The sequence below is a fragment of the Pelmatolapia mariae genome, linkage group LG3_W, assembly GCF_036321145.2.
Source record: "Pelmatolapia mariae isolate MD_Pm_ZW linkage group LG3_W, Pm_UMD_F_2, whole genome shotgun sequence".
NCBI classification, from domain to species: Eukaryota; Metazoa; Chordata; class Actinopteri; order Cichliformes; family Cichlidae; genus Pelmatolapia; species Pelmatolapia mariae.
The window spans coordinates 69008108-69033433 of record NC_086229.1 but is presented as its reverse complement, the minus strand read 5'-3'; the positions used below and the strand labels follow the sequence as shown (position 1 = coordinate 69033433).

General features: G+C 44.1%; 2 protein-coding genes across 2 annotated transcripts in view; both read right to left on the bottom strand.

Moving 5' to 3' along the window:
- Positions 1 to 12573, bottom strand: part of LOC134624766 (zinc finger protein 91-like) — a 328469-nt gene extending 315896 nt beyond the window's left edge. The window contains exon 1 of the mRNA XM_063469805.1: positions 12326 to 12573. The gene's annotated coding sequence lies outside the window, so the exon portion shown is untranslated. The remainder of the gene's footprint in view (positions 1 to 12325) is intronic.
- LOC134623895 (zinc finger protein 184-like) overlaps positions 1 to 20231 on the bottom strand; it is a 31651-nt gene extending 11420 nt beyond the window's left edge. The window contains exons 1-3 of the mRNA XM_063468902.1: positions 19997 to 20231; positions 11964 to 12039; positions 11352 to 11400 (exon numbers count right to left, since the gene is read on the bottom strand). Of these exons, the coding sequence (XP_063324972.1) occupies positions 11352 to 11400; positions 11964 to 12039; positions 19997 to 20231 (360 nt within the window). The remainder of the gene's footprint in view (positions 1 to 11351; positions 11401 to 11963; positions 12040 to 19996) is intronic.
- Between the last annotated feature and the right edge of the window lie 5095 nt (positions 20232 to 25326).

Below are 25326 nucleotides of genomic sequence, written 5' to 3'. Positions count from 1 at the left end.
GGGTTGTTGTTTTTTTTTTTTTTTTGTTTGCTTTTGTTTATAAGAGCTTATCTTTAAAGTGCAGTGCTCTTGAAATAATAATTTGTGAGTTTCGACAGGGGAGACGAGATGTAGTCAGGTTCAGGTTACTAAGGGCACAAACTGTATGAGTAGTTATTCAAATGTCGAACTAATTTCCTGGAATGTCAGAGGCCTTAGGAAATGTATTAAACTGAAAAGAGTAATGGATAGAATTAAACAATATCACCCACCCTATAACTGTACCCTAGAGCCTAAGCTTGATAGATCATCAGGTTTAGACTCTTCCCATCCAAAATCTAGACAAGCTATACAACACTTTATGTCTGAATTGAATCTTAGAGATATATGGAGATTAGAAAATCCAACAGGGAGAGAATACTCCTGTCATTCAGCCAGTCAAAATAGCCGCAGTCGCATAGATTATTTTCTTATTTCAAACTCTCTTATCCCCAGAATTAATAGCTGTTCATATAAAAGTGTGCTTATCATCATTATCACGCTTAACTTTTCAGTTACAACAGCTTTTAGACATAATCCTATTTGGCGTTTAAAACCACACTGGGTGCATAATCAAAAATTCTTGGAATATGTAGGCGAAAAAATTGATGACTATTTTTACTTTAATAAATCCGAAACTACAGCCTCAGTTAGATGGGAAGTAAAGTAAGTAAGTAAGTAAAACTTTATTTATATAGCACCTTTCAAGATAAAAATCACAAAGTGCTTCACAGAAGCTAAAACCTAAAAATAAAAATCAACCAAAAGCAAGTTTAAAAAGATGAGTTTTTAGCTGTTTTTTAAAAGCGACCACTGAGTCCACAGATCTCAGGCTCAAAGGGAGAGAGTTCCACAATCTGGGGGCCACAGTTACAAAAGCTTTGTCGCCTTTTGTTTTCAGCCTCGTGTGTTGGACAGCAAGCAAGCCCTGGTCACATGACCTCAGGGACCTGCTGGGAATGTATGGATGTAAAAGTTCACTTATATATGTTGGTGCTTGTCCATGCAGAGCCCTGAAAGTCAAGGTCAAAACCTTAAACTGGATTCTGAATTTAACAGGGAGCCAGTGCAGCTGGATCAGCAGGGGTGTGACATGGGAAAACTTGGAGGACTTGGTCAGAAGCTTTGCAGCAGCATTCTGAACAACTTGCAGATGCTCCAAAGAGGCTTTACATAAACAAGTAAACAAAGAATTACAATAGTCCAGACGAGATGAAACAAATGCATGAATGACAATTTCTAATTCGGAGCGCGATACAATGGGACTCAGCTTAGCGATGTTTCTCAAGTGATAAAAACAGGAGCGAACCAGATTTTACATGGGCATCCAAAGTCAGAGCTGAGTCAATACTAACACCAAGGCTCCTGATAGACGGTTTTGCAAATGTAGCAAGTGGACCCAAGTTTTCCAAAACACTAGGTACAAAATTTTTAGGAGCACAAACAAGAACTTCAGTCTTCTCATTTAGTTGAAGAAAGTTTCCAGCCATCCAACATCTAACGGAGTCTATGCACTTATGCAAAATCTGTAGCTTGGAAACATCATGGGGCTTAAAGGAGATATATAACTGAATATCATCTGCATAGCAGTGATACGATATGTCCTTAAAAGTGCTCAATAAGTGTTGAAGAGGAAGTAAATACAGTAAGAACAATAAAGGCCCCAAAACTGAACCTTGTGGCACACCATAGGCAAGAAAAGTAGAAGAGGAACTATACTTAGAGGTAGCCACAGAAAAGGATCGTTTATGCAAATAGGATTCAAACCAGTCTAAAGCAGCCCCTGATATACCCACCCAGTGTCTCAGCCTATCTAGCAGAATATGATGGTCCACAGTATCAAAGGCAGAGGTCAGGTCCAATATCACCAGAACGGAGCATTCTCCTGCATCACATCTCATCAAAATGTCGTTGGAGACTCTAAGAAGTGCAGTTTCAGTAGAGTGAGCTCTACGAAAGCCAGATTGGAATTTATCCAGAATGCTGTATTCATCTAGAACAGCTATAAGCTGCTTAGCCACAACCTTTTCTAAAATCTTAGCAATGAACGGTAATTTTGAAATCGGTCTGTAGCTACTGAGAAGAGAAGCATCAAGCTTAGGTTTTTTTAACAGTGGATGAATAACAGCATTCTTACAATAAACAGGGACCTGACCAGAAACAAGATAATTGTGAGCACACAGGGACCAATAGACTGAAAGACATTTTTAAACAAAGATCCAGGTAAAATATCAAGAGAGCAGGAGGATGCTTTCATTGAATTAACTAACTTGACCAGCTCAGGTAAGGACACAGGTAAAAATCTTTCTAAAATTACAGGCCTAGCTTGAGTTGGAGCAGACAAGAGAGACACAGAAGGAGAGATATTGTTCCTCACATTACTGACTTTTTCAACGAAGAAAGAAAGAAATTTTTCACAATCTTCATTTGATGAAATTGGGACAGCATGTGGAGCAGGAGCAACAATATCACTAATGGTGTCGAATAGCACCTTAGGGTTACCTCTGCTCTTAGACACTAAGTCTGAGAAATAGGCCGCCCTCACATCTCGAACTGAAGTGTTAAAAGAGACTAAAAGGTCCTTTAAATGAAGGAGATGGACATGCAAATGCGTTTTCCTCAACAAACGCTCAACCTTACGGCAGCAATGCTTTAAGAAGCGAATGCTGTCATTTATCCAGGGAGACGACTTTGAAACCGGAGCTAGTCTAGTTTTGACAGGACAAACATTGTCTAAAATAGAAAGACAATGATTATTAAAAAGATTTGTTAAAAAATGAACATCTTTATAAGGAGATAAAACTAAATTAAAAGCATCAGAAAATTTTACAGCAGTAGAGCAAGTTAAGATGCGAGAGCTAACCACATGTCGAATAGGAGAGAGGGACAAATGAAAAGATAGATTAAAAAGAATACAATGATGATCCGAAATAAAAATGTCCTCAGTACAAATAAAATCAATGTTTAAACCTAAAGTAAAAACAAGGTCCAGTGTGTGTCCTTTGGTGTGTGTGTGGGACCAGACACATGCTGAGTAAAATGAAAAGAATCCATGATGCTAAGGAAACCTCTGGCAAAGAGGTCAGAGTCATCATCAACGTGTATATTAAAATCCCCGACTATAACCAGTCTGGACAGCTTCAAAGACGAGGATAAAAAGTCACTGAACTCCTTTAAAAACATACTGTTTAGGCCAGGTGGACGATACACTACAGCGCAGTAAAATGGATCTTTATTTCCAATTCTAACCAGCTGTAGTTCAAAGGATGAAAAATGTCCGACCAACACTGCGCGACAGTAAAACCGGCTTCCAAACACCGCAGCAACACCTCCTCCTCGACCCGACGTCCGAGGCTGGCTGATGAAGGAGTACCCACTCGGACAGAGTTCGATGAAGGATGAAAAGTCACCATCGCGCTGCCAGGTTTCGGTTAGAAATAAGAAGTCCAGTTTCTTGGAAAGAATAAAATCGTTCAGCAGGAACGTTGTATTAGTCATTGATCGAGCGTTAAAAAGCGCCACTCTCAGCGAAGTAGAAGACATATTATTAACAGAAGCGGCCCGACTTAGGGGACGAAGAAACAGAGAGTTGGATCCGCGACGTTCATAAATTCCACTCACCGCGGGGATGAAGGGCCAAACAACAGGAGAGTCTGGATGAACACTCCTGAGGTAGCGCCGTCTCACAGATCCAGACACAGCTAGTCCCCGCTTCCAGAACAGTCTGAGTTTTGCTCTTTTTCCTCTCCTCCTCCGTGACTTGCGCGGACACAGAAAGGCGCCACTGATGACACCTAACGAAGATCCAGACACCGGTGTCGGCAGCGGAGGATGGAAAATACCGCAGGAGGATGAGGCATCTTGACTTATCATAGAGGATCGGATGGATAATAGCGTCAGGCGATCATAGACAAGGCCACCCAACACATTAGTAACAAAAAGCGAAAGCAAAAAGGCCGAAAAAAACAGCACAGAGAAACCACGGCCGGCAGCGGCAAAGCCAAACACAGGCGCCATCATACCGGAAGCCTTTAAGGTTTTTATACGTGGGCAGATGATAAGTTATACCAAAAACAAATGAAATAAAAACTACACTGAGATGTTGGACCTCGAAGGTCAAATAAAAGAAGTGGAACTTGAGATAAACCTAAATGACTCTAAAGAAAAACAACAAAAACTTTTAAGACTAAGAGCAAAATATGATAAATTAACTACTGACAAAGCCTCAGCAGGACTATTTAGACTAAGACAGACCTACTCTGACCAGGGGGAGAAGGCAGGAAAACTTTTGGCATGGCGTAGAAAAACACTACTGAACGAACAAACAATAAATCAAATTAGAACTCCAGATGAAAACACCACAGATCCTCACAGAATAAATGAACTCTTTGAACTCTTCTACTCACAACTATATACGTCAACAGGAGATGCGACCCAAGAGTCACTAGAGTCCTTCTTTGACTCAATAAGCACCCCTTCACTCTCTGAAGAAGCTTGATGTGAATTAGACTCTCAGTTATCTATGAGTGAACTGTCGACTGCAATTGATAAATTAAAAACGGGAAAAACTCCCGGCCCAGATGGAATCCCACTAGACCTTTTCAAAATATTTAAAGACAAATTAATATGCCCTTTATACGACATGCTAGTGGAAAGTTATGATTTAAAAGAGCTTCCCCACCTCCTTGCGTAATGCACTCATAATGGTATTCCCCAAGACTGGGAAACCGCCTACAAAATGTGAATCTTACGGTGTGCTCACACTGAACGCGATAGAGGCGGCCAGAGCGTCAGGTTTACATGTAAAGTCACTGGAAAAGCGAGATGACACGCGATTGCGCGTCCAGCAAAAATTCGGAAGCAGATTTGCATCGCGAAAATGCCAAAACGCGTGAAACGCGCGTCTGGCGCGTTTGACTCGCGAAGAAAACCACGCGTGTCAGATTTTGTGTTGCATTTTGTGCATACGCGCGTATCGCGCCAACCGCTCGAGTTGGAAAATCTGAACTCCAGCGTCAAATCGCGCCGCAACAACCAATCAGGAGCCTGGTGATGTGGCTCTGACCTAGGTCAAAGGGGCAGATCCAGCCAAAGCCCTTCATTCTTCATTCAGTATGGAGGAAAGGCTCATCAGTGCCGTGGCTAATCATCCAGAGCGATATGATGCTAGCTGCTACTTCTACCGAGACAGGAATAAAAAGGACCTAGCTTGGAGGCACATAAGTGAGGAGATCGGGCAACCTGGTAAGTTCATTCATTCTTCTTTTTAATTTTCAGACTGACCCGATGAAGTGGCGCAAAAGCTAGCAAGCCACCGCTATTTTCCCACTGATGTACAAATACCGTTCTGTTTTTATGCATGTTGTCATATAGAGATTTATATTGTTTATTAATAAACAGTACACAGTGGTCCCGCTGTTCATCCGTAACTGCTTCGCTTTTTCGCTGATTTTTTTTTTTTTTAAATTGCACCATACAGCAGTGTATTCTGCAGCCTGATTGACAAATCTCCTCCGTGTCATGTCTCCTGAGCTTGTCAAATTTATCATGTTTGGTTTTGATAACCATCACGTCCAATAGCAAAAACAGCACAAAAACACCCATAACTATGACCCTCATTCGGAAATACACACCTGCACCGGGAGGGAAAAAGGCGCTTGAAAGTGGCAGGCAGATGAAGACAAAACACGGCATAACAATACTTTGACGTTTTGCAATCTACAAATCAGCCTGTGAGAACTGTGACTAATGTTCATGTGTGTGGGGAAAAACAGTGTATAAAGTGCATGGCGAGGGGCTAGTTATCTGAGAACTCCTGCTGCAATAAATGAGGAACCACTGTGTATACTTTCTGTATGATTATTGTTTAAAACCTGTTAACATTTAATATTGTCTTGATAGAACCAACCGAATTCTGCAGCAGAGCATCCCCTGTTGCTTCTCATGGCTTCCCAGTCTCTGAGCTCCTGCTGCTGCACCCACAGGTATGTACAGCAAGCACTGATAACTTTTGGCTCTGTGGGATTCCCTTGTGTTCACCTTTACTAAAGATCTACAACCAATCTGATTATATACTGTATTTTTTTTTCAATGGTGAAATGAAAATCTAGTAGCAGCCTTCTTATTTCTTTGTTTTTTGTGCTGTGTTTTTGTGTTTTACAGGCCCACAGAGGAGGACAGCTACGAGGCAGATGAGGGACGGGTCCCAGGACGGTCCATCAGTGGTGGAGCTGGCCATCCTGGTGTCCCTGAAGAGGCCACGCCAGTCTCCAATGGAGCATTTCCTCCTCAGCCTTGTTCCTGCTGTGGAGAGCAGCTGGGTCCATTTTATTCCTGTCTCTCTGTAAATACTTATATTTTATGTTTAATGTTTTTCTGTTTGAGAATTGTAATATTATTTCAAATAAATTTTTATAATGACTAATGTCTTAGTTCTACTACACAGCAAATTGTTGTCACACGACTTGACACATGTAGAATTTATTTCATATTATACTAATGACAAAATATACTAATACAGTGGGATGCAAAAGTTTGGGCAACCTTGTTAATAGCCAGTATTTTCCTGTATGAATCGTTGGTTGTTACCATGAAAAAGTTCAGTTAAATATCATACAGGAGACACACACAGTGATATTTGAGAAGTGAAAACACGTTTACTGGATTTACAAAAAGTGTGCAATAATTGATTAAACAACATCAAGCTGGTGCATAAATTCGGGCATCACACAAAAAAGAAATGAAATAAATATTTAGTGTATATCAATGTGTGTGTCTCCTATATGATATATGGGGTGCCTTTGTCTGGACGTGCTTCCCATCCAGAGCTCCACAGCAGAGAGGGAAGTTCCAGCGCTCCATCCCTCTGTGATGGACCGCCAGTCTCCAGGTGACGGCACAGCTATGAAGTTGTCTACTAGACAGTTCCAGATGGCCTTCGCTACCTGGGGGGTGGTCTGGCACACTGTGGACACATTAACTCTGAAACTGAACGCGATGGTCCTGAAGGAGTCCCCGGTGGCAAGGGACCTGGACAGAATTGTTCAAAATTAGTATTGTGTGTACTGCAGTTACAAAATACATTATTCAAATTCCAAAATACTTTCGTAATGTCAGATTTAAATTACAAAACATAAATCTTACATAAAACATTTTGTAATTATAAAGGTAATTACATAACATATATTAGATATAATATTAAACAGTCAGTTGTGTTTTGTTTTAACTTTAACATATGATTTGATTGGTAGCAACTTTTATGACTACAGTGTGCCAATCACTCATAATTCCTAGACATGTCAATCAGGTAGGAATGAAGCAAATAAACCAGGTCTAAATAAAAAAAAAAGTAGTGAGTATCACTACAAAGATTAACCCACAGTGGTCCACTGTTTGATATCAGCAAACACCGAGAGCAACACTGATAGACACCACAGCCATGCTATCATTGCAAACACTGATAACAGCATAAATCGAATTAAATCGGGACTTGATGAGACCTTTCGAGTATCACTAGAAATATTATAAACAGTCGTCTCCGTACCACAGTTTGCTATCAGTAAACACCGACAGCATTCACTGTTAGCATACCACATCCATGTTAGCAGTGTATAAACGGATGGTTTAAGATATATTAGCACAGGTATCAATAAAGGACTACCGTATTAAACACTTTTACTAACCTCAGGCAGATGGACAGGCGCTCTGCAGGTGGGATTGAGCGCCTGTATTTGGTGTCTGGGCGGGTGATTCTGGGACCGATGCGGGACAGCAGGTCCTCAAACTGGGCGAGGGAAAGACGGTGATATCGCTGTCATTAGGCGCAGCTCCTGGAGCAAGTGGTGAAACTCACCAAACTGCTCACGCCTCTGGAGGACCTGATGGACCCAGGTACGGCGAGGACGTTCTTAACGCCGCTGCTCTTCTTTCCACAGTAAATAGAGAAGGGAGACTCTCTCTTCACGCTCTAGCTCGACAGCTGCCATCTAGCAAAAATACCGTCTGCCACAACTTCCTCCCACATTCCTTCCACATTTCCGGTTCACGCGCGTAAAAAGAAGCAATTTTGAGGCGCGATGGATTTTTCTTGGACACATGTCAAGGTGCGAATGTGCACGCGTCAAATTAGGGGCATTTTCGCCCGCGTCTATTGCGTTCGGTGTGAACACACCCTTATAGACCAATCTCATTAATAAACTCTGACGCTACGATAATAAGTAAAGTACTGGCAAATAGACTTGAACAGTACCTTTTCTGTCCTCGTTGATACTGACCAGAATGGTTTTGTAAAAAGCCGGCATTCGCAGGGTACTGAATGTATTCTACTCAAATTCAGAACATCCAGACAAAGCTCTGCTCTCCTTGGATGCAGAAAAAACTTTCGATAGGGTCGAACATAACTATCTTTATAAGGTACTGTCTCAATTTGGCTTTGGCAGTTACTTTAAGACTTGGGTCAAAATACTAGTGGTGCAACGGATCAAAATTCTCACGGTTCGGATCGGATCACGGTTTTAAAGTCACGGATCGGATCAATTTTCGGATCAGCAAAAATAGAAAAAAAAGACAAAAATTCTACTCGCCGTTTACTTATTTAAGTATTTTTTGTCTATTAAAAAAACATTCAACTGAAGACTAATTCCACACACTTATATAAAAACAAATGAAGGTGCATATGGACATTATGGACCATGCTGGACAGCCTCTGCATCCTCTGCACACGGCCATAAACAACCAGAGGAGTCTGTTCAGTGACAGGTTGCTTCTCCCAAAGTCAAGGACCAACAGACTTAAAAAGTCCTTTGTCCCACACGCCATCAAACTGTTTAACTTCTCACTGGAAGGGAAACGGGGACAGAGGAGGGGGGAACAAGTAGCTGTAGTGCCTTTTCACTGTGCAATAGTTTTTGTTAATATGCAACGGTGTAATAGACTCACAATACTTGAAATGTGCCGTTCCCTTGTATTCTTATTCCTATTTATTCTATTTATCCCTTTTGTATACTCTGTATTTATAAATGTGTAAATATGGTATATTTCTGCTCACATTCTGCAACGTCTGTTGGTGCTGTGCTACTGGAAACTGAATTTCCTGGAGGAACCCACCCGAGGGATGAATAAAGTTTCATCTAATCTAATGTAATCTATAGGGCAGTGCAGGGCTTTGTATCTACCACTCCGCTGTGATATAACAAGCAGTCACGGTCACGTGGCTTTCCGTTGCCCTGGAGGTCCACCCATTTGTAGTTAGAGCAACAGAAGATGCCTGGGACAGTTCAGCCATAACTTTAAACTTCTCCTGCTCATACGATCTTGTCACTGAAGTGGACGCGCAACGAGATATCATAGCGTGGCTCAAGCACGTTCATCACAGTTTAAACTCCTTGTTTTGCACAACAGACGACGGCCTCCCGTCTACAGCTAAACACCCCATTAGCTTTTGTAATAGCTTTAGCCCGGTCGGACTGGGCAGCAAAGGGCTGCTTAAATGCCACAAACTCCTCTGCTCCGCCACTTGGACCGCTAGCGCTGACCATAACTACCGCTTGATAGACTGACCACGCGCACCATAAACATACTTTTTTTTCTTTTTCGAATCTTCGGATCACGCGCGTACCGAACCGTGGAGTGGGATCGGTTCGGATTTCGGATCAACCGTGATCCGTTGCACCACTACAAAATACTATATAATAAACCTATAGCCTCAGTTAGAACTAACAACATCATATCTAGACCATTCTATCTAGGTAGAGGTACACGCCAAGGCTGCCCCCTTTCGCCTCTTCTCTTCGTCCTAGCAATTGAACCATTGGCTATTGCGATAAGGAGCAATCAAAATATCTCTGGCATTAGAACAAATAATATTGAGTCCAAAATTGGATTATTCGCGGACGACATTATCTTAATGCTGTCCAAATTAGAGAGCTCAATTCCCCAGCTACTCAAAACAATTAACTCCTTTGGCAACATCTCCGGTTATAAAATTAATGAATCTAAGTCAGCCATCCTTTTCTTTAAACATTCTGAAAGAATTAAACCACCTATTCAAACAATGTTTCAAGTTGCCAGAGACAATCTTACCTATTTAGGTATAAAAATCACTCCAAAAATCAACAATTTGGTACATGCAAATTACTCTCCTACAATCAACTCTGTTGTTGACTTAATCAATAGATGGCTGCCAATCTCTCTGATTGGACGCGTAAATATTCTCAAGATGAACGTTCTCCCAAAATTTCTATATCTCTTCCAAGTCATTCCTCTCAGCCCTCCAGATGTCTTCTTCACAAAGGCAAAAACAATATTCATTAAATTCATATGGAATAACAGACGAGCCAGACTGCGCCTTTCGCTACTATATCTACCGTGTGACAGGGGAGGTCTGTGTGTTCCAAACCTCAAATGGTACTACTGGGCTGCCCAACTTTCTGCGGCCTCATGCTGGTTCTCAATGACAACCTTACCCTGGGTAAATTTAGAAATGACAAGCACTACCCCCTTACCGCTCAGCACTTACCTGTACTCCGCAAAGTATAAAGATCTGATGAAAGATACATCGAACCTCTTTGTTAAAAATACCATCCGTGTCTGGTTCGATGTACTCAAGTTTAAAAATGAAACACCAGCACTATCCCAATTCTCACCTATCTGGGGCAATAGGGCCTTTAAACCAGGTTGGAAAGATTTGGGTTTTAAAATGTGGGCCGTCAGAGGTCTGTGCAAAGTTGCAGTACTATTTGATAAGGACACCCTACTATCTTTTAATAGCTTGACACAGAAATTTGGCATTCCAACCAAACATTTCTTCAAATACGAAGCTTCATTTTAAAAACTCAAAAATCCCTAACACTGCCCACTCTAAACTCATTAGAAGACATAGTAATAAACCATCAGCTGAAGAAGGGTTTAATATCCTGTTGGATGCCTCTCTAACTTGACACCATTTGACTAAACTTCAGCCCGAAGCCCTGAAATAATGTACTTAAACCTATTGTCTCACTGTGTTATACCTGTTTATTGGAACACTGTTGTTTTTTTGTTTTTTGTTTTTTTTTTGGGGGGGGGGGGGGGGGGGTGTTTTGTTTTATTTTTATTTGCAATAATATCTAAATGATCTACATGGGAGTGTATATGTAACTATATCTATGTGTTTCTCCAACACTGTTCATACACGCAGAATATACATTATTATTATACAATTAATTCTTTTTTTTATTAATTTCCTCCTCTATTTTATTTGAACTCTCTCTTCCTGTTGGTTAAAAAATTGTTGGAAAAAGCAATAAATAAATCTTGGAAAAAAAAAATAGTTTCTGTTTCGCCTGTTTTCTTACCTGGTTCTTCCTGAGCTTGTTCTTTCTCTCTCCTCTCTCCCTCTTTGGACTGACAATCATACACAAATAGATTGTATTTAATTACATGAAAAGTTACAATAATATGAAAAAAAATATTATTAACATCACTAACGAAAAGTTTTCTCTCAGTGTACTTTTAACCAAAAGGCAAATAACCAAACCACATGTACATCTAATAAAAGATATAAATATTGAAACACTGATCCAACATTATTCTTGATTGATGGAACATTTGATTTTACACTTTTACCTTTTCCTTTAAAAAAACAAAAACAAAAAAAAAACACATCAACTTCCTAATATCCATTATGAACCTGGCTGTCTCTCTGTACACACACACACACACACAGACACACACACACGCACACACACAACAGGAGTTATAAGGTTAATGGGCATTCAGTCAGCTAGCTAGTTAGTATCCATTTCAAACAGGACAGTGGTAACAAAATAGGCTACGAACAATTTTAAGTTTTAGATTTTAAAAAGGCTGTATACATTTCAGAACATGGTCTGACTCCTACCAACTATATAAAGAGTAACTGAAGGTTAAATGCAGCTAATATGTCCTGTTTTACGCCAGGCACTTACACCTCCACTCCGCTGAGTCTCAGCCACCATCCCTCCAGCAGCGAGGACACTAGAGCCAGAGTGGGGGAGAGGCGAGCTGGAACAAACCATTTTGGGAGGGGGGAGGTGTTATCTATACTTTTATTGTTAAAATGTTAAGTCTCAACCAAGTACTGTATGCTTGGACCACCAAAAATGGGCTAAAATTGCCCCTGTGGCACACTAACTTCTGAGGAAATTTTAAATGGCACTCGTCATCAGAAAGGTTGCCTACCCTGCTCTACAGTCTGTCTAAATCCACTGTATACCAAGCAATCTATTATTCCCAAAAGAGATAAACTCAACATAAACTGAACCCACACTAAAGTTAGCTCGGCGCTTACCTTTAGATGAGCCCACAAACCGAGAGAAACTCCGAGATGAAGCTGGAAGTCTTTCCAAACAGGAAACAGATCAGGGAGCAGAGACCCACGTGGTTCACGCTGATCTCAGCTACGATCCAGGAGACAAGGGTGTGCAGATCGATGCAGATATCGATCCAAACGTTGGTAGTGGTATATGTTCCTGTAAGTTCACTACTTTACTCCCGTTACATGAAAAAGCAGCTCTCTCTGCTTGACTCCTCTCTGCTACAAACACACTTTCTCCGCCCCCTTTTCCTGCCTCTGTTGTGATTTGTTACTGTGCGGTCACGTGACTCAGCTCCACACGTAACCACGTGGGGTGTAATTTCAAAATTAGCGCCCGTCTCCTTTTCCTAAACTCTTTTTTCTTGGCCTCGATGGAAACCGCATCGTGGGAAGGAGAATTGCTAAGGACTCAGTGAAAGAAAAGAGCGGTGCTGAGAATTGGAACAGCCTTAGGCTGTATCCCAATTCAGATTCTGCAGCCTTAAAGTACGCAGCCTTAACGGTCCACAAGGGCCGTGTACTCAAAGGCTGTGTCCCAATTCAGTGTATGCACGCTTTAAGTACGCACACTACGCGTACTACGTACGGTGCATACTACAAGTACGGGAAGTGCGGAAGTGAGAGGCTTGTGAAATGGGACGGTCTAGCCTTCATTGCGCTGTTCAGGTTGTCTAGCAATCATGATACTAACCGCGAGAAACGTGTCATACAGCATTGTGTGTGTGATATTACAGGCTATATTACAGCAGTGAGCTTGAACTCTGGGTCAAAAATTAAAGTTGCAGTTATTTATATTTCCTATCACCTTAAATCTTCACTCAAAGACAAGTATCTTTTAACAGTGTATATATAGATGTATTATACATAAGAGACAAATATTGTTCGTCTAATATGTTGGCATTATTACATTTGGCTCAATGCTTACATATATGTGTAAAAAGGAAAATGTACGAGCTGTGATAACTGTTTCTGATACAATGAAGAGTAGAGTGATATATTAAATATTCCTTTATTGGGTGAGAAAATCAGACCATGTCATAACTGCTTTAAGTCATACAGAATAGATATCAGAGCCTTAAACAGGCTGACTTCTGCTAAATGGGTCAAACTGGGCAGAAAGTATACAAACACATAACATCCTTATAGAATATGATGTAACACTATAGATCAACTTACCTCAGAATATATAAAGCATATAAACAATTACAGCAATATGATGCAACAAACACAGCAGTACTACTAATCCAAAATACTCAAAGCTTCATAGAACTGAAACAAACATTTATTTTTAGCTCCATTCTGCTGCTGATACATACTTTAGGTTTCTGAATATTAAACTTGTTGCTGCCTTTCATAGTGTGTAACCTGAAGGCCCTGAGTACTTTCTCCCACACTGAAAACACTGGAATGATCAAATTATTTGAACATTACCTAATAAGACTGATTCAGGACAGATAATTAGTTTTGTTAAAAAAAACATATTGCCATCACATGTTATCCTTTTTAAAAGGACTTTGCCAAAATATGACATACAGATAGTCTACACTTTTTATGCTGTTTTACATAATTAGAAATTACCAAGCAACAATTTTCTGATTTTTTTATTTTATTTTTTTTGAATAATCAAGATTGTAGGCCTCAATATATTAAAAATATTGCTAAATTTTTACAGATTAAGCATGTCTACCATCTACCCTTCTCTGAAATTAAAGTGTTAGGTAATGCATGCATTCCATACAGATCTATCATGGTCCCCGTGTCTGCCCAGCCTGCCCTGCAAGGCTACATGTGTTTTATATTCCTTCTCTCCTCTCTGCCTGGGCGGCGCTCACTGTGGCCCACACACCTGTTCGTGATTAGCTGTCCACTTTTTGAGGCTCGTCGCTGGATGATTGTGCGAGACACGTTAGTGATCCTCTCAGCTCCCATTAATCTTTGCTTAAGTGTTTTGTGATTTCTGAGTAATTTCCCTCTCCTTTGTGATAGTTTTCCTCCCCGGACCTGTGACCTTCCTGCTGTGCGAATGTGTGGGAGTTTGGGCGTGAAGACGAGAATGAGTTTCCCCTTGGACCTTTGGAACCATGGATTTCCCCCCTCAGTGTATATATTCTGCACTGGTGTTGTAAATAAACTGAGTTTCATCCAGCTCATCCTGTTAAAAAGAATACATAAGTTTAAGAAATGTGTGTGAGAGAGAGACATATGACTTGCATATATAACTGAAATAACTAGAGAAAAGAAAAAAATGAAAAAAAAAACATTTTCATGAATATCGCTGTCTACACAATGTTTAAGCTAGAATGAAGTTTGCAATATTTCCTGTTACCACCCCCTTATTTTAAATGTCATTAATTGCATATCAGTATTCAGAATTCAACATTATATGATCCAAACTATATACAAGTCTACACTCACATACAACACATAAACATACTCACATAAAACAGTTTCAGCTAATAAGCCAAAACAACCACAAACGACATTTTTACATAAAGTAAGAATCCTGTGGTTAAACCAGATTAATCTCTGAGCTTATTTTATATCTATGTGACAAATACTTGAATGAACACTTTAAGCTTGGGTTACTTTTCCCTTGGTCTATAAAAATTAGGTCAAAGCTTAAATAGATCACAATGAGACAACTCAGGCACTGAGAGGATGATTTCCTATATTCATGTAATTTATTATTTTCAAATAATCATTTTTTATAATGATGTACTTTTCCTAGTGCCATCTGAAAAAGTGTTCCAAACACTAACTCCTGTTACTGTAATGCTGTGATATTTTACACTCGTCCTTACTACTGGTGTGGCTCATCTACTCCCCTCATAAACATTGACTTTGCTACATTTAAAGTTTTAGTTTTAGTCCATTTGTTACAATTTCTTTAGCCAAGCCTAGACCAACATAAAGAGGAAAGTCATTAAAACCATTTGCAATTTGTTTCATGTCACTGATCATTGTATTTTTTATTTGAAAGTTATTTGGATATTCCAATCCCTTAGTTCCTTTATTTACAATACTATTTAATACTGTCCACATGTTTTTCATATTGTTTTTATTTTACTGTTTACTGTAGTAATTTCTTTTGCTTGGCATCCAGAAGACCATCAGGGTGTACTCATCCCTGGCGCTGTTGCCTGTAAACACGATATAGCACCCATTTCGTGCCCACGAAATACTGTTTCGTGGGCACAATTTATTTATTTTTTGGACCATGTCATCAGAGGGGCTCTGTAGATAACATCCGAAGCGGGTGAGTAAAGTCACCCAGTCGCTAGCTGTGCCATTACCCAGCATACACCACTCCCTCCGTAAATGCAATAAACGATACAAAAGTAATGGCCTATAATTAATTTATCTGCTGTATCTGCTGTTTCTCAGGTAGTTGTTTACATTATATAATTTATTCTGTTCAGTACACGTCACTACAATGTGATTTCGTAAATATATAAATATACGGACAACAGGCTTTTCTGCGGCAATCTGTTGTCATCAATAAACAATGTTTAGGGAGCTCTATAGTATTCAGTGAGAGGACGCTGCACGTCAATAATAGTGATGGGATTTCCGGCTCTTTTTAGAGAACCGGCTCTTTCAGCTCAGCTCACTAAAAAGAGCCGGCTCTTCAGGTTGTGTTGTTGCTTTAATTAATTTATTATTAACAACAATATAAAATTATGCACAAAAGGAATTACTAATGTAAAAAATTGGTTTTATATATGTATATATATATATATATATATATATATACATATATATATATATATATATATATACATATATATATATATATATATATATATATATATATATATATATGCGGTGGCCCCTAGAGACAAAGCACGTACAAACTAATAAAATAATAATTTGTATTTTGCTCTCTCTCTTGAGTCCCTGCTGGTAACAGCAGCAGCACTTGTATCAATCAATCAATCAATCAATCAATATACTTTATTAATCCCGAGGGAAATTAGGGTTACAGCAGGCAGCACGCTAATGGCGCATGCGCACTTACAAAGGAACCTTCTGACCAACATTACACAAACATCACATTGGGGAGACATGTCAGAAGGTAGGCTGATAGGAAGAAAAAACAACGAAAATATGTAACATGAGGAGAGAGGAGGAGAAAAAAAACTCCACTCAGACTGAGCTCCTAGTGGGAGAACAGTTTGATAACAGAAAAAACACCTCAGCACAAAAAGCACATGACTATCAATACACCATAGAAACACAAGACAAGCCACAGGGTGGGGAAAGGGTAAGAGAGAGCCGGTGTAGACAGCGGCATGCCTGCGCTGGTCCAGTCGACTACCATCTTCTCCGGTAGGGCACAAGCATCGAAGGCGTTTGGAAAGGGAGGGGGGATCAGTGTGTGCAAATCAGTGTATGTGTATTTGTGTGTGTATGTCCAGAGTCAAGCTGAGACAGTGTCCTTCGCCCTGCCAGGCTAAGTAAACAGTCTTCCAGCCAACTCAGGTGGCCTTGCATGGAATAGGGAGGAACAGTCTAAACACACTCGTTATCTGGGATTGTTTTGATCGGCTCCAGCCTTGAGCCCGCAGCTGGCGCCGGAGGGGTAGCCGCATTAAGATGGCGATTTCTTTCCAACAACTCATGAGAATTTCGAGCTGTTTTTGTATTAGCACTCCGACACTGATCTCTCCATCTCCCGTTGGATAGCCGTCAGTTTCTCCATGATGTTGTTTACCTTCAATTCCGTGGTCTTGTCAATCTTTTGCTCACAGAGCAGATTCTGAGACCTCGCGACCGCAGCCAACTGATCCGTGATGTTTTCCAGCTTTCGCCCATAGTTGTTGATTTGAGCTGATTCTTCCCTGATGTATCCCAGTATCCGCTCAGAGATGTTATTCTGAGTATTCACTGCAGCCGCAATAGCCTCCAAGCTCTTGACCATGTCCCCGTCTGTGAGCCTTTTCTGAGAAGCCGCGTCTCGTCCAGTCAATCCAATCTCAGCAGGCAGCTTTGTGGGGGTTTGAGCAGCCGGTTCCGCTGTCTTAATTCTCCGATAAGCCAGGGCCAAGCCAGCTCCGATCAGCAAGAACCCTGTTATCATGGTTCCGAATAGGTAGATATCTTCAGCGTCCTCGATCGACAGTCCCGCCAGGCACACGATCCTCCATTTCTGCCACCCGTCCATCGTGTATCCAGCAGGGAAAGTCCCTCCAGGGCACTCAGGCTCTCCCGAGCCCAAACTTCTCGTTGAGAAGAGGGTGTCAATAGCATTCAGAGACCAGTTGATCAAATCCATAATTCTCTTTAGGTTTTAGACACAGACTGTGAGAGAGTGTTCCAGGGAAGTAAGAAACTCAGACAAGACAGACAAGACAAGGACACAAGAAGCTAAGCAGGGAAGATAAGGGCAGGAGAGGAGAAAAGTGCGACCGCCTTCGCTGAGAGCTGACAGAAGACAGAAGAAGTAAAGTGTACCTGCAGAGCTTGGTAGTTCTCCCATACTACTTTCACTGTTCTCTCACTTGAAGCAACCCAAACATAATAACCATAGAACAGTAGAACATAATCTTGAGTCTTGAAGATGGTTCATTTCTTTACCCCTGAAAAATATACAAAAGCAGATTCAGCAAAATACAATCACAGTACACCAAATGAAAAATGAGAAATACTGTACAAATCATTTTACCTAGAAAAGGCTCCAGCACGTTTTGGGCTCCACTTTCCTTTCACTTTGGGCTTCGCAGTTTGTGGATGCTGCACTTCTCCTCCCTAGTGCCAGCCATGTCTGCACATATGTTTGTGCGTTAAACTGATCCAAGGGTGGTCCGTTGCATTTCAGGAAAATCAGATTTGAAAGCCTTTTGATGTCGAGAGAGTTTCTTTTATCTGTCAAAGTATCATTCATTGAGCTGAAAGCTCGCTCGCATTCACTTGTTGATACTGAAATGGTGTGGACAGCTGTAAGAAGCGGCTTCAGGGCTGCTGGTGTCTTGGAAGCTTTAAGGTCTTTATACTCCCTAAATCCTAGGACACTTTCCCTCTCCCCAACTCTGAATCTCTGACATAAACGTCTGACCGCTGCATCCCCATATTGAATATCTAGAGATGCAGGCCAGGAGTCAGACTGGAGGACCTTGATGTCTGAGAGGAGGTGACTATCTGTCTTTTCAGATGAGGTTTTACTGACATGCGAGGAAGTTGTTGGAGTCATCCTGCACTTAACATTTTCAGCCAGGCTACGGAAAAATTGGCCATGGTTGATTTTTATAACCCTCTGATTTTCATGCAGGCATACATTTCTGAAGATTTTCTCCTTTTCAGCTTCAATGGAAAATTGAAGCTCAAACACCCGGATTTGTCGGTCCAGCTGCCTGTCGGCTTGATCCAAAGTCATGTCCCGTCTCTGGAGCATTCTTGAGAGGTCACTGAGTTCTGTGAGAGCATCATACATGATGCCAAGATTGACCACAAAAGAAACAGTAGTGAGAACATCATTGAGTCCTTTGTATTTTGCTCTCTCTCTTGAGTCCCTGCTGGTATCAGCAGCAGCACTTGTAAAGTGTACCTGCAGAGCTTGGTAGTTCTCCCATACTGCTTTCACTGTTCTCTCACTTGAAGCAACCCAACGCACTGATAAAACACGGCCTATCACAAGGAGACGTTGTCCAACATTGTGAGCACTCTCGGTTAACTCCCTTTGGTTTTTTGGTGATGCATGGTAGAGGGAGTAAAGCTGATCTAAGAATATTTTAAAGTGGTTGATTCCTCCTACCTCCTTCAAAACATCACAAACTGCCAGTTCCAGTCCGTGATTGGAACAATGCCAGACAAACAGGTAAGGGAATTTGGAACAAAGCTGCGCAGCAACTCCTGCTTTCCTCCCAAGCATCACTGAGGCTCCATCACAAGCAAATGCCAACAAATGTTCCTGTAGGTAGTGAGGGTCAAAGCCATTATTATGAAGACATCCTAACAGTGCTTCAGTGATGTCCTTTGCTGTGGTCCCCTGCAGCTCAATCAGTTCAAAAAATATTGTGTCTGGATTTTCACTGGAAATAGCTGACCGCAGGCACACGACAAGCACAGACTTTCCACTTATTGTAGTGGATTCATCAATGAGCACACACAATTTTCTTTCATTCATCACTATGTCATTGACTACCTTCTTTTTCATTTCAGCTGCAATGTGATCCAGTATATTTGCACATGAGTTATTAGAGTGCAAAACTCTGCCCATCTTGACACCATTTAAGACTTGCAACTGGACATCTATTGGCATGTCTGTAAAGGGACGCCCCTGCTTGCCAATCTTATAAGCTGTTCTAAACACATTGCAAGTTGAAGCGTAGTCAGCCTTTCTCATATCTTCAATGTGTTTTTGCATTGTATTTTGTGTTGCCTTCTCTTTTATTTCAACTGCTTTCTTGTGATAAATTGAGTCTCTGTGCTCTTTTATTTTCTTTCGTAGTGAGTTTTGTTGTGCAGCCTTGTCCCTTCCAAAAGACGAGATTAAGCACCCACTCCACTCCTGCGACACTCTCTGCCCTTGCTGCATGTCCACGCGAGCACAAACTTGACTACACACACTACAACCCAACTTTTGATTTCTGCTGATCAGCCACTTGTAATTTGTGGAGAAATACCGGACTTGTGCTTGGGACCAACATTCTGGCCACTCATGCTCGCTAACGCGGCTGTTGTCATCGGTAGAAATGGTGTCATTCTCGTCCTCGTCGTCGCCAAAAGTGCCGTCGTCCGCGGCTGCGGCACTAGTGCAGCTTTCATTAGCTTGCGTCTGACCTGCAGCGATATCATTCTGGCTTGGTGGGGTGTCAGCCAGCGAGTCCTCTGATTCTGACCTTGTTCTTTTACTACTCAGAGTCTGAAGCCAGGAGAGCATATTGTGGCAAGCTCAGAAAACGGAGGAGACAGAGGTTTCTTTTGGTCTTGCTACCCGCCGTGTTAGCAGGGAGCACAGCCGTTTATTTAGCTCTGCAGAGGAACACACTGGCGCGAGCCACTGCTCAGCGCGGCAACCAAAACAACAACACAAAATGGCGCTCTCTCACCGGAAACACACACAGAGGGAGCGTCACCTGTTACCATGACAACATAACAACAACACAACTGTAAAACATAACATAAATGTCCATAACATCCCCGGACCGCCCTGGGCCGCTACATAGCCCCCACCTAAGGGGTCAGTCGTCCCCGACAACCCCATTACCCCACACAAAGTCCTGCAACTGTCCATGTGTCTTCCTTCGGCGCGCAGGCCGATCTCGACCAGCAGGGGAAGGGTCACTTGGATGAGAACCTGGGGTGCCACCAGCATCCCCCGCCCTGGCGGCTGCGGGAGCGGGCGGGCAGTACGGCGAGAGCCTGTCCTGGTGCAACACCGCCACGCGTCCTGGACCCGGCATGCGGATCCGGTACACGACTTCTGTTAGCCGCCCCACGACCTCCGCCGGCCCTTGCCAGTGACCGCACAGCCTGGGGGACACCCCTTTCTTGCAAACCGGGCAGTACACCCAAACCTTGTCGCCAGGCACGAAAGCTCCCCCTCGGCACCTGGGGGAGTTTCTGTCGTACTCCGGCACTGACCTGGGCCTGGCGCTGCTCCCTCAGCCTCCTGTAGCAGTCTCTGGCCACCAACACGCGCCGGTTCTCTGCCTCGGGGACGGGGAAAGGCTCTAGGACGTCTCCTCCCACTCTCTCCATCGGGGCCCCCACCCGATGCTGCTGTAGGGGGGCAGTGAAGCATTGAGTGGAGCCCTTCCGTGCCGTACAGGTGTCACAGCAGTGCACATGAAGTTCCACATCCCGTCGACAACCAGGCCAGTAGAACCGTCCCCTGAGACGGCGGAGAGTTTTAGCATTTCCATAGTGGCTGGCCCCCACCGAGCCGTGGACGAGCTCGAGCACCTGCGACCGCAGCGTCCGAGGCACCAACAGCTGCAGGAGATCTCTGCCCTGCCCGGGGGCCCGCCATCTCCGGTACAGGAGGCCGTCGTGGGTCTCCAGGGTGTTGTACTGGGAGTAGTAGGCCTTCACTTCGGGCCCCTGTCCTGACACCCCTGTCCAGCCTGGGCGTCGTGCTGCCTCCAGCCAGGCCCCCACCTGAACCAACGTCGCATCAGCCTCCTGCTCCTGCTTCAGCTGCTGCATGGTCAACGAGAGCCATCCCCCTCCGCCGGCTGTGGCCCGAGCAGTAGCCACGCCCCGTGCCTCCTGGGCCCGCTCTCCCCGCCGTTTCGAGAGGGGCAGCTGGCGTGGGCGCAGACAGATGGGTTGAGCAGAGCCGGTGTCGGTGGTGTGCTGAACCAGCCGAGTCTGCCTGCAGTCTCCGGTTCCCTGCTTTTGACCGCACTGGAGGGCCAGAGTCTCTGTACCAACAGTGATAGCCAGCTTCGCGGTGTCAACGCAGGCCCCCCAGCGGGTCAGCAGATCAAGACCGATGATGCACTGTTCCTGGATGTCAGCAAGCCAGAAGTCGTGCACCAGCTCCAGATCCTTCACTCGGATCCGCAACGGTTTCTTCCCCCCCATGTCAGTTCTCTCCCCCGTCACTGTCATCAGCTGGGTGTCGGTGAGTGACCAACCCATCACAAGCGGCCCGGATGTTCCAGGAAACACACCAGGTCGTATTAGGGAAATGGTGGACCCCGTGTCCACCAGGGCCTGGCAGGGCTGGTCCTCAACACAGCAGCTCAGGTAAAGTCCCTTGGGGTGCCCGACTAGGCCCGCCACCGTGCATCGTTCTTGGAGGGGGGCAGGAAGCTGGAGCGGTGGTCCCCTCGCTGTGACGCTCCCCCTCTCATCCCCCTGAGGCCACATAGTTCTGGCCTTCGGGGCGACCGCCAGGCAGTCGCGTGCCACGTGCCCAGGCTCATCGCACCGGTAGCAGCGGTCGGTCGGTCGACGGGGACGCCTCCAGGGCACCGAGGGCTGCAGCTGGCATACCTCCGGGACCTCTCCCTCCCTGTCATAGTCTGCGGCTCTGATCTGAGGGTAGTTTGGGGAGTGCACCTGCTGGTTAGGTGGTGAGGTGAGCACCAGCTCGGCCCTTTCAGCCTCAAGGAGCGCCTCACGGAGAGTTTGAGGCATGGCCAGGCGGACGTGTTGGCGTAGTCGCTCTGGGAAAAGTCCTCGCAGGAAAGCATGCAGGCTAAGCTCCTCACGGGCTGCTGCTGGGAACTCTGGGTAGCCACGACGAGCATACAGCAACACATCCGCTGCAAAGGTGCCCAGGCTCTCCCCCGGCCTACGGCTCCGGTTGGTCAGCTGCTCCCTGCTCTGCTCAGTGGAGTGCCGCTGCCCGAATCGCCTCTCGAGTGCTATGGTGAGGGCCTGGAGCTCATGCTGCTCTGACGGGGCTAGGTCATGGAGTACCTGCAGTGCATCTCCTTCCAATGCTAGCGCTAGCTGTGTAGCAGCCTCTTCGTCGCTCCAGCCATTATGTCTCGCGGCTAGCCGTACTTGTGAGAGGTAGGGCTCTAGCGGGGTTAGCCCGTTATATTTCGGTACCTTAGCTGGCGTTGCAGGCGTCACTGCTCGCTGTCGGGGGCCCGGTGTGTCGGCCGACGGAGGCAGCCCATGAAGCATTGCCCTAGCGTCGGTTGCGGCGGGCCGCCGCCGCGGTGCGCTCGCGCCATCGGGACCCGTCGGGGCACTTACATGGCCGCTAGCTTCCTCTCTCTTCAATCGCCGGCTTCCCAAGCAGCGAATACTCTCCTCGACGGCTTGCTCCAGCCTCTGAGTGTCTCTCTCCATTCCGGCGAGGGTGAGCTATCCCACTTCTGACACCAATGTGGCGAGCTCAGGAAACGGAGGAGACAGAGGTTTCTTTTGGTCTTGCTACCCGCCGTGTTAGCAGGGAGTACAGCCATTTATTAAGCTCTGCAGAGGAACACACTGGCGCGAGCCACTGCTCAGCGCGGCAACCAAAACAACAACACAAAATGGCGCTCTCTCACCGGAAACACACACAGAGGGAGCGTCACCTGTTACCATGACAACATAACAACAACACAACTGTAAAACATAACATAAATGTCCATAACATCCCCGGACCGCCCTGGGCCGCTACAATATTAAGTGTTCATTGTTTTTGTATTTTAACCGAGCAGCTGTTTGCGCGTTTTACACACCCTCTCCGGACCACGTTGAGTTGTTGACATGACAACGGCAAAAGCGACGCATGCGCTTTTCACTTGTAAAACACATTGGTGTATGGGTAATGTAGTCTCTGCTCTCGGTGGGACGAATTAGGAAGCGTGCTTGTGAAGGGCGCTCTGAAAAGCGGCAGCGCAGCCAAACGATTATAACAGATGTGCAAATGAGAGTAACGGTACGCTAAAAGCACGTTCTGGGCGCATGGAGAGGTGGCGGTACTCTCAAGAGCTATATTTAGAAGTGGCGGTACTGAGTACCGGCGCGTACCGGCCCACTTAAAGCACTGTGTCTACTTGATCCACGTCTGACTCCGCGAACCCATAATGTTTCCACACCACTGAAGGGTTTTTTTACCTCTCTTTTCAGCCAACGGCAGTCACTCTCCTCTCCAAATAACTTCTGCTTAGCTTTCCGAGCTTCCCTCTGTTAGCTCCTCTTAATTGTTGTGCTGCGTGTTCGAAACGCAGAGAGGTGCGCTAGATTTGCCACACGGAGCAGCGCGAGAGTAAAGCACGAGGGAGGTGCTCAGTCATTTTTAATGATCGTTGAAAGCCCAGATCGTAATTTAGATTAAAATTCGATTAATTGAGCAGCCCTAGTCACATATTGACAGTGGTTCACCGATGCCAAAAACATAATTACCCAGCTACATTTCCGAAAGAATGCATGATTACTATACCTTTCCAATGTTTCGTTCTTGTCCCTGGCTCTCTTTCTTTCTCTTTTCCTCCTGCTCTGTGTCAAACTCAGTGTCATGCAGTGACTTTCACACAACCAGATCAGATGAACCAACTCACACTAAAACATGCATTTTGCTGCACTCTTTACACTTGTTTCTTTTCTTCCTGCTCTTTTATATATTTTGTAAAACCACCAAAAAAAAAATGTCTGCAGCAATTTTTCTCAAACCGCTGCATCACAGCTTTCTTGCTCTGACCTGCATGTGAAATGAAATAAAAGCTCTTTTTTAATAACTTTTACAACTTCTGGCAGGTTAATGTCTGAACTTTGGAATGAAACACACCCTTAGTTACAAGAAAGAACACCACTGATTCTTCTGACACTCACACGTATTGTTGGACCAAACTAGCAGCTTCCTCTGAGTCCAGCTACAGGAGAGAAAAGTGGAAAACTTCAACACTGCTGCTTCAAGCTGCTGACGCTCCACACACTGAATGTGAGTTTGAGCAAAAACACGACTCAAAGGAAGTTTCAGTGAAGGTAGTAGAGGAGGGAGGGGAGCCAGGACTGACTGTACTTCCTGTCTGCTGTTTTTTTTTTTTTAGCTTCACTCACAGACTCAATGGCTTCCAGATCAGAGGAGGATCTCTGCTGTCCGGTCTGTCAGGAGGTCTTCAGAGATCCTGTTCTTCTGTCATGTAGCCACAGCTTCTGTAAAGACTGTCTGAAGAGATGGTGGAGAGAGAGACCAGTTAAAGGTTTGTGAAGAAGTTCAAGTGAAGTTTGATCAAACAGCAGTACACATTAAGGTCCTGGCATGGACACACAGAGAGGCAGATTAAGGAGCAGTTTAAGAAGCTTCACCAGTTTCTAGCAGAGGAAGAGGAGGCCAGGCTGGCTGCACTGAGGGAGGAAGAGGAGCAGAAGAGTGGGATGATGAAGGAGAAGATGGAGGCTCTGAGCAGAGAGATAGCAGCTCTTTCAGACACAGTCAGAGCCACAGAGGAGGAGCTGAGAGCTGAAGACGTCTCATTCCTGCACAACTACAAGGCTGCAGCGCTGCCCCCTGCTGGATGATCCACAGCTGCCCTCAGGAGCTCTGATAGATCAGGCCAAAAACCTGGGCAACCTGACCTTCA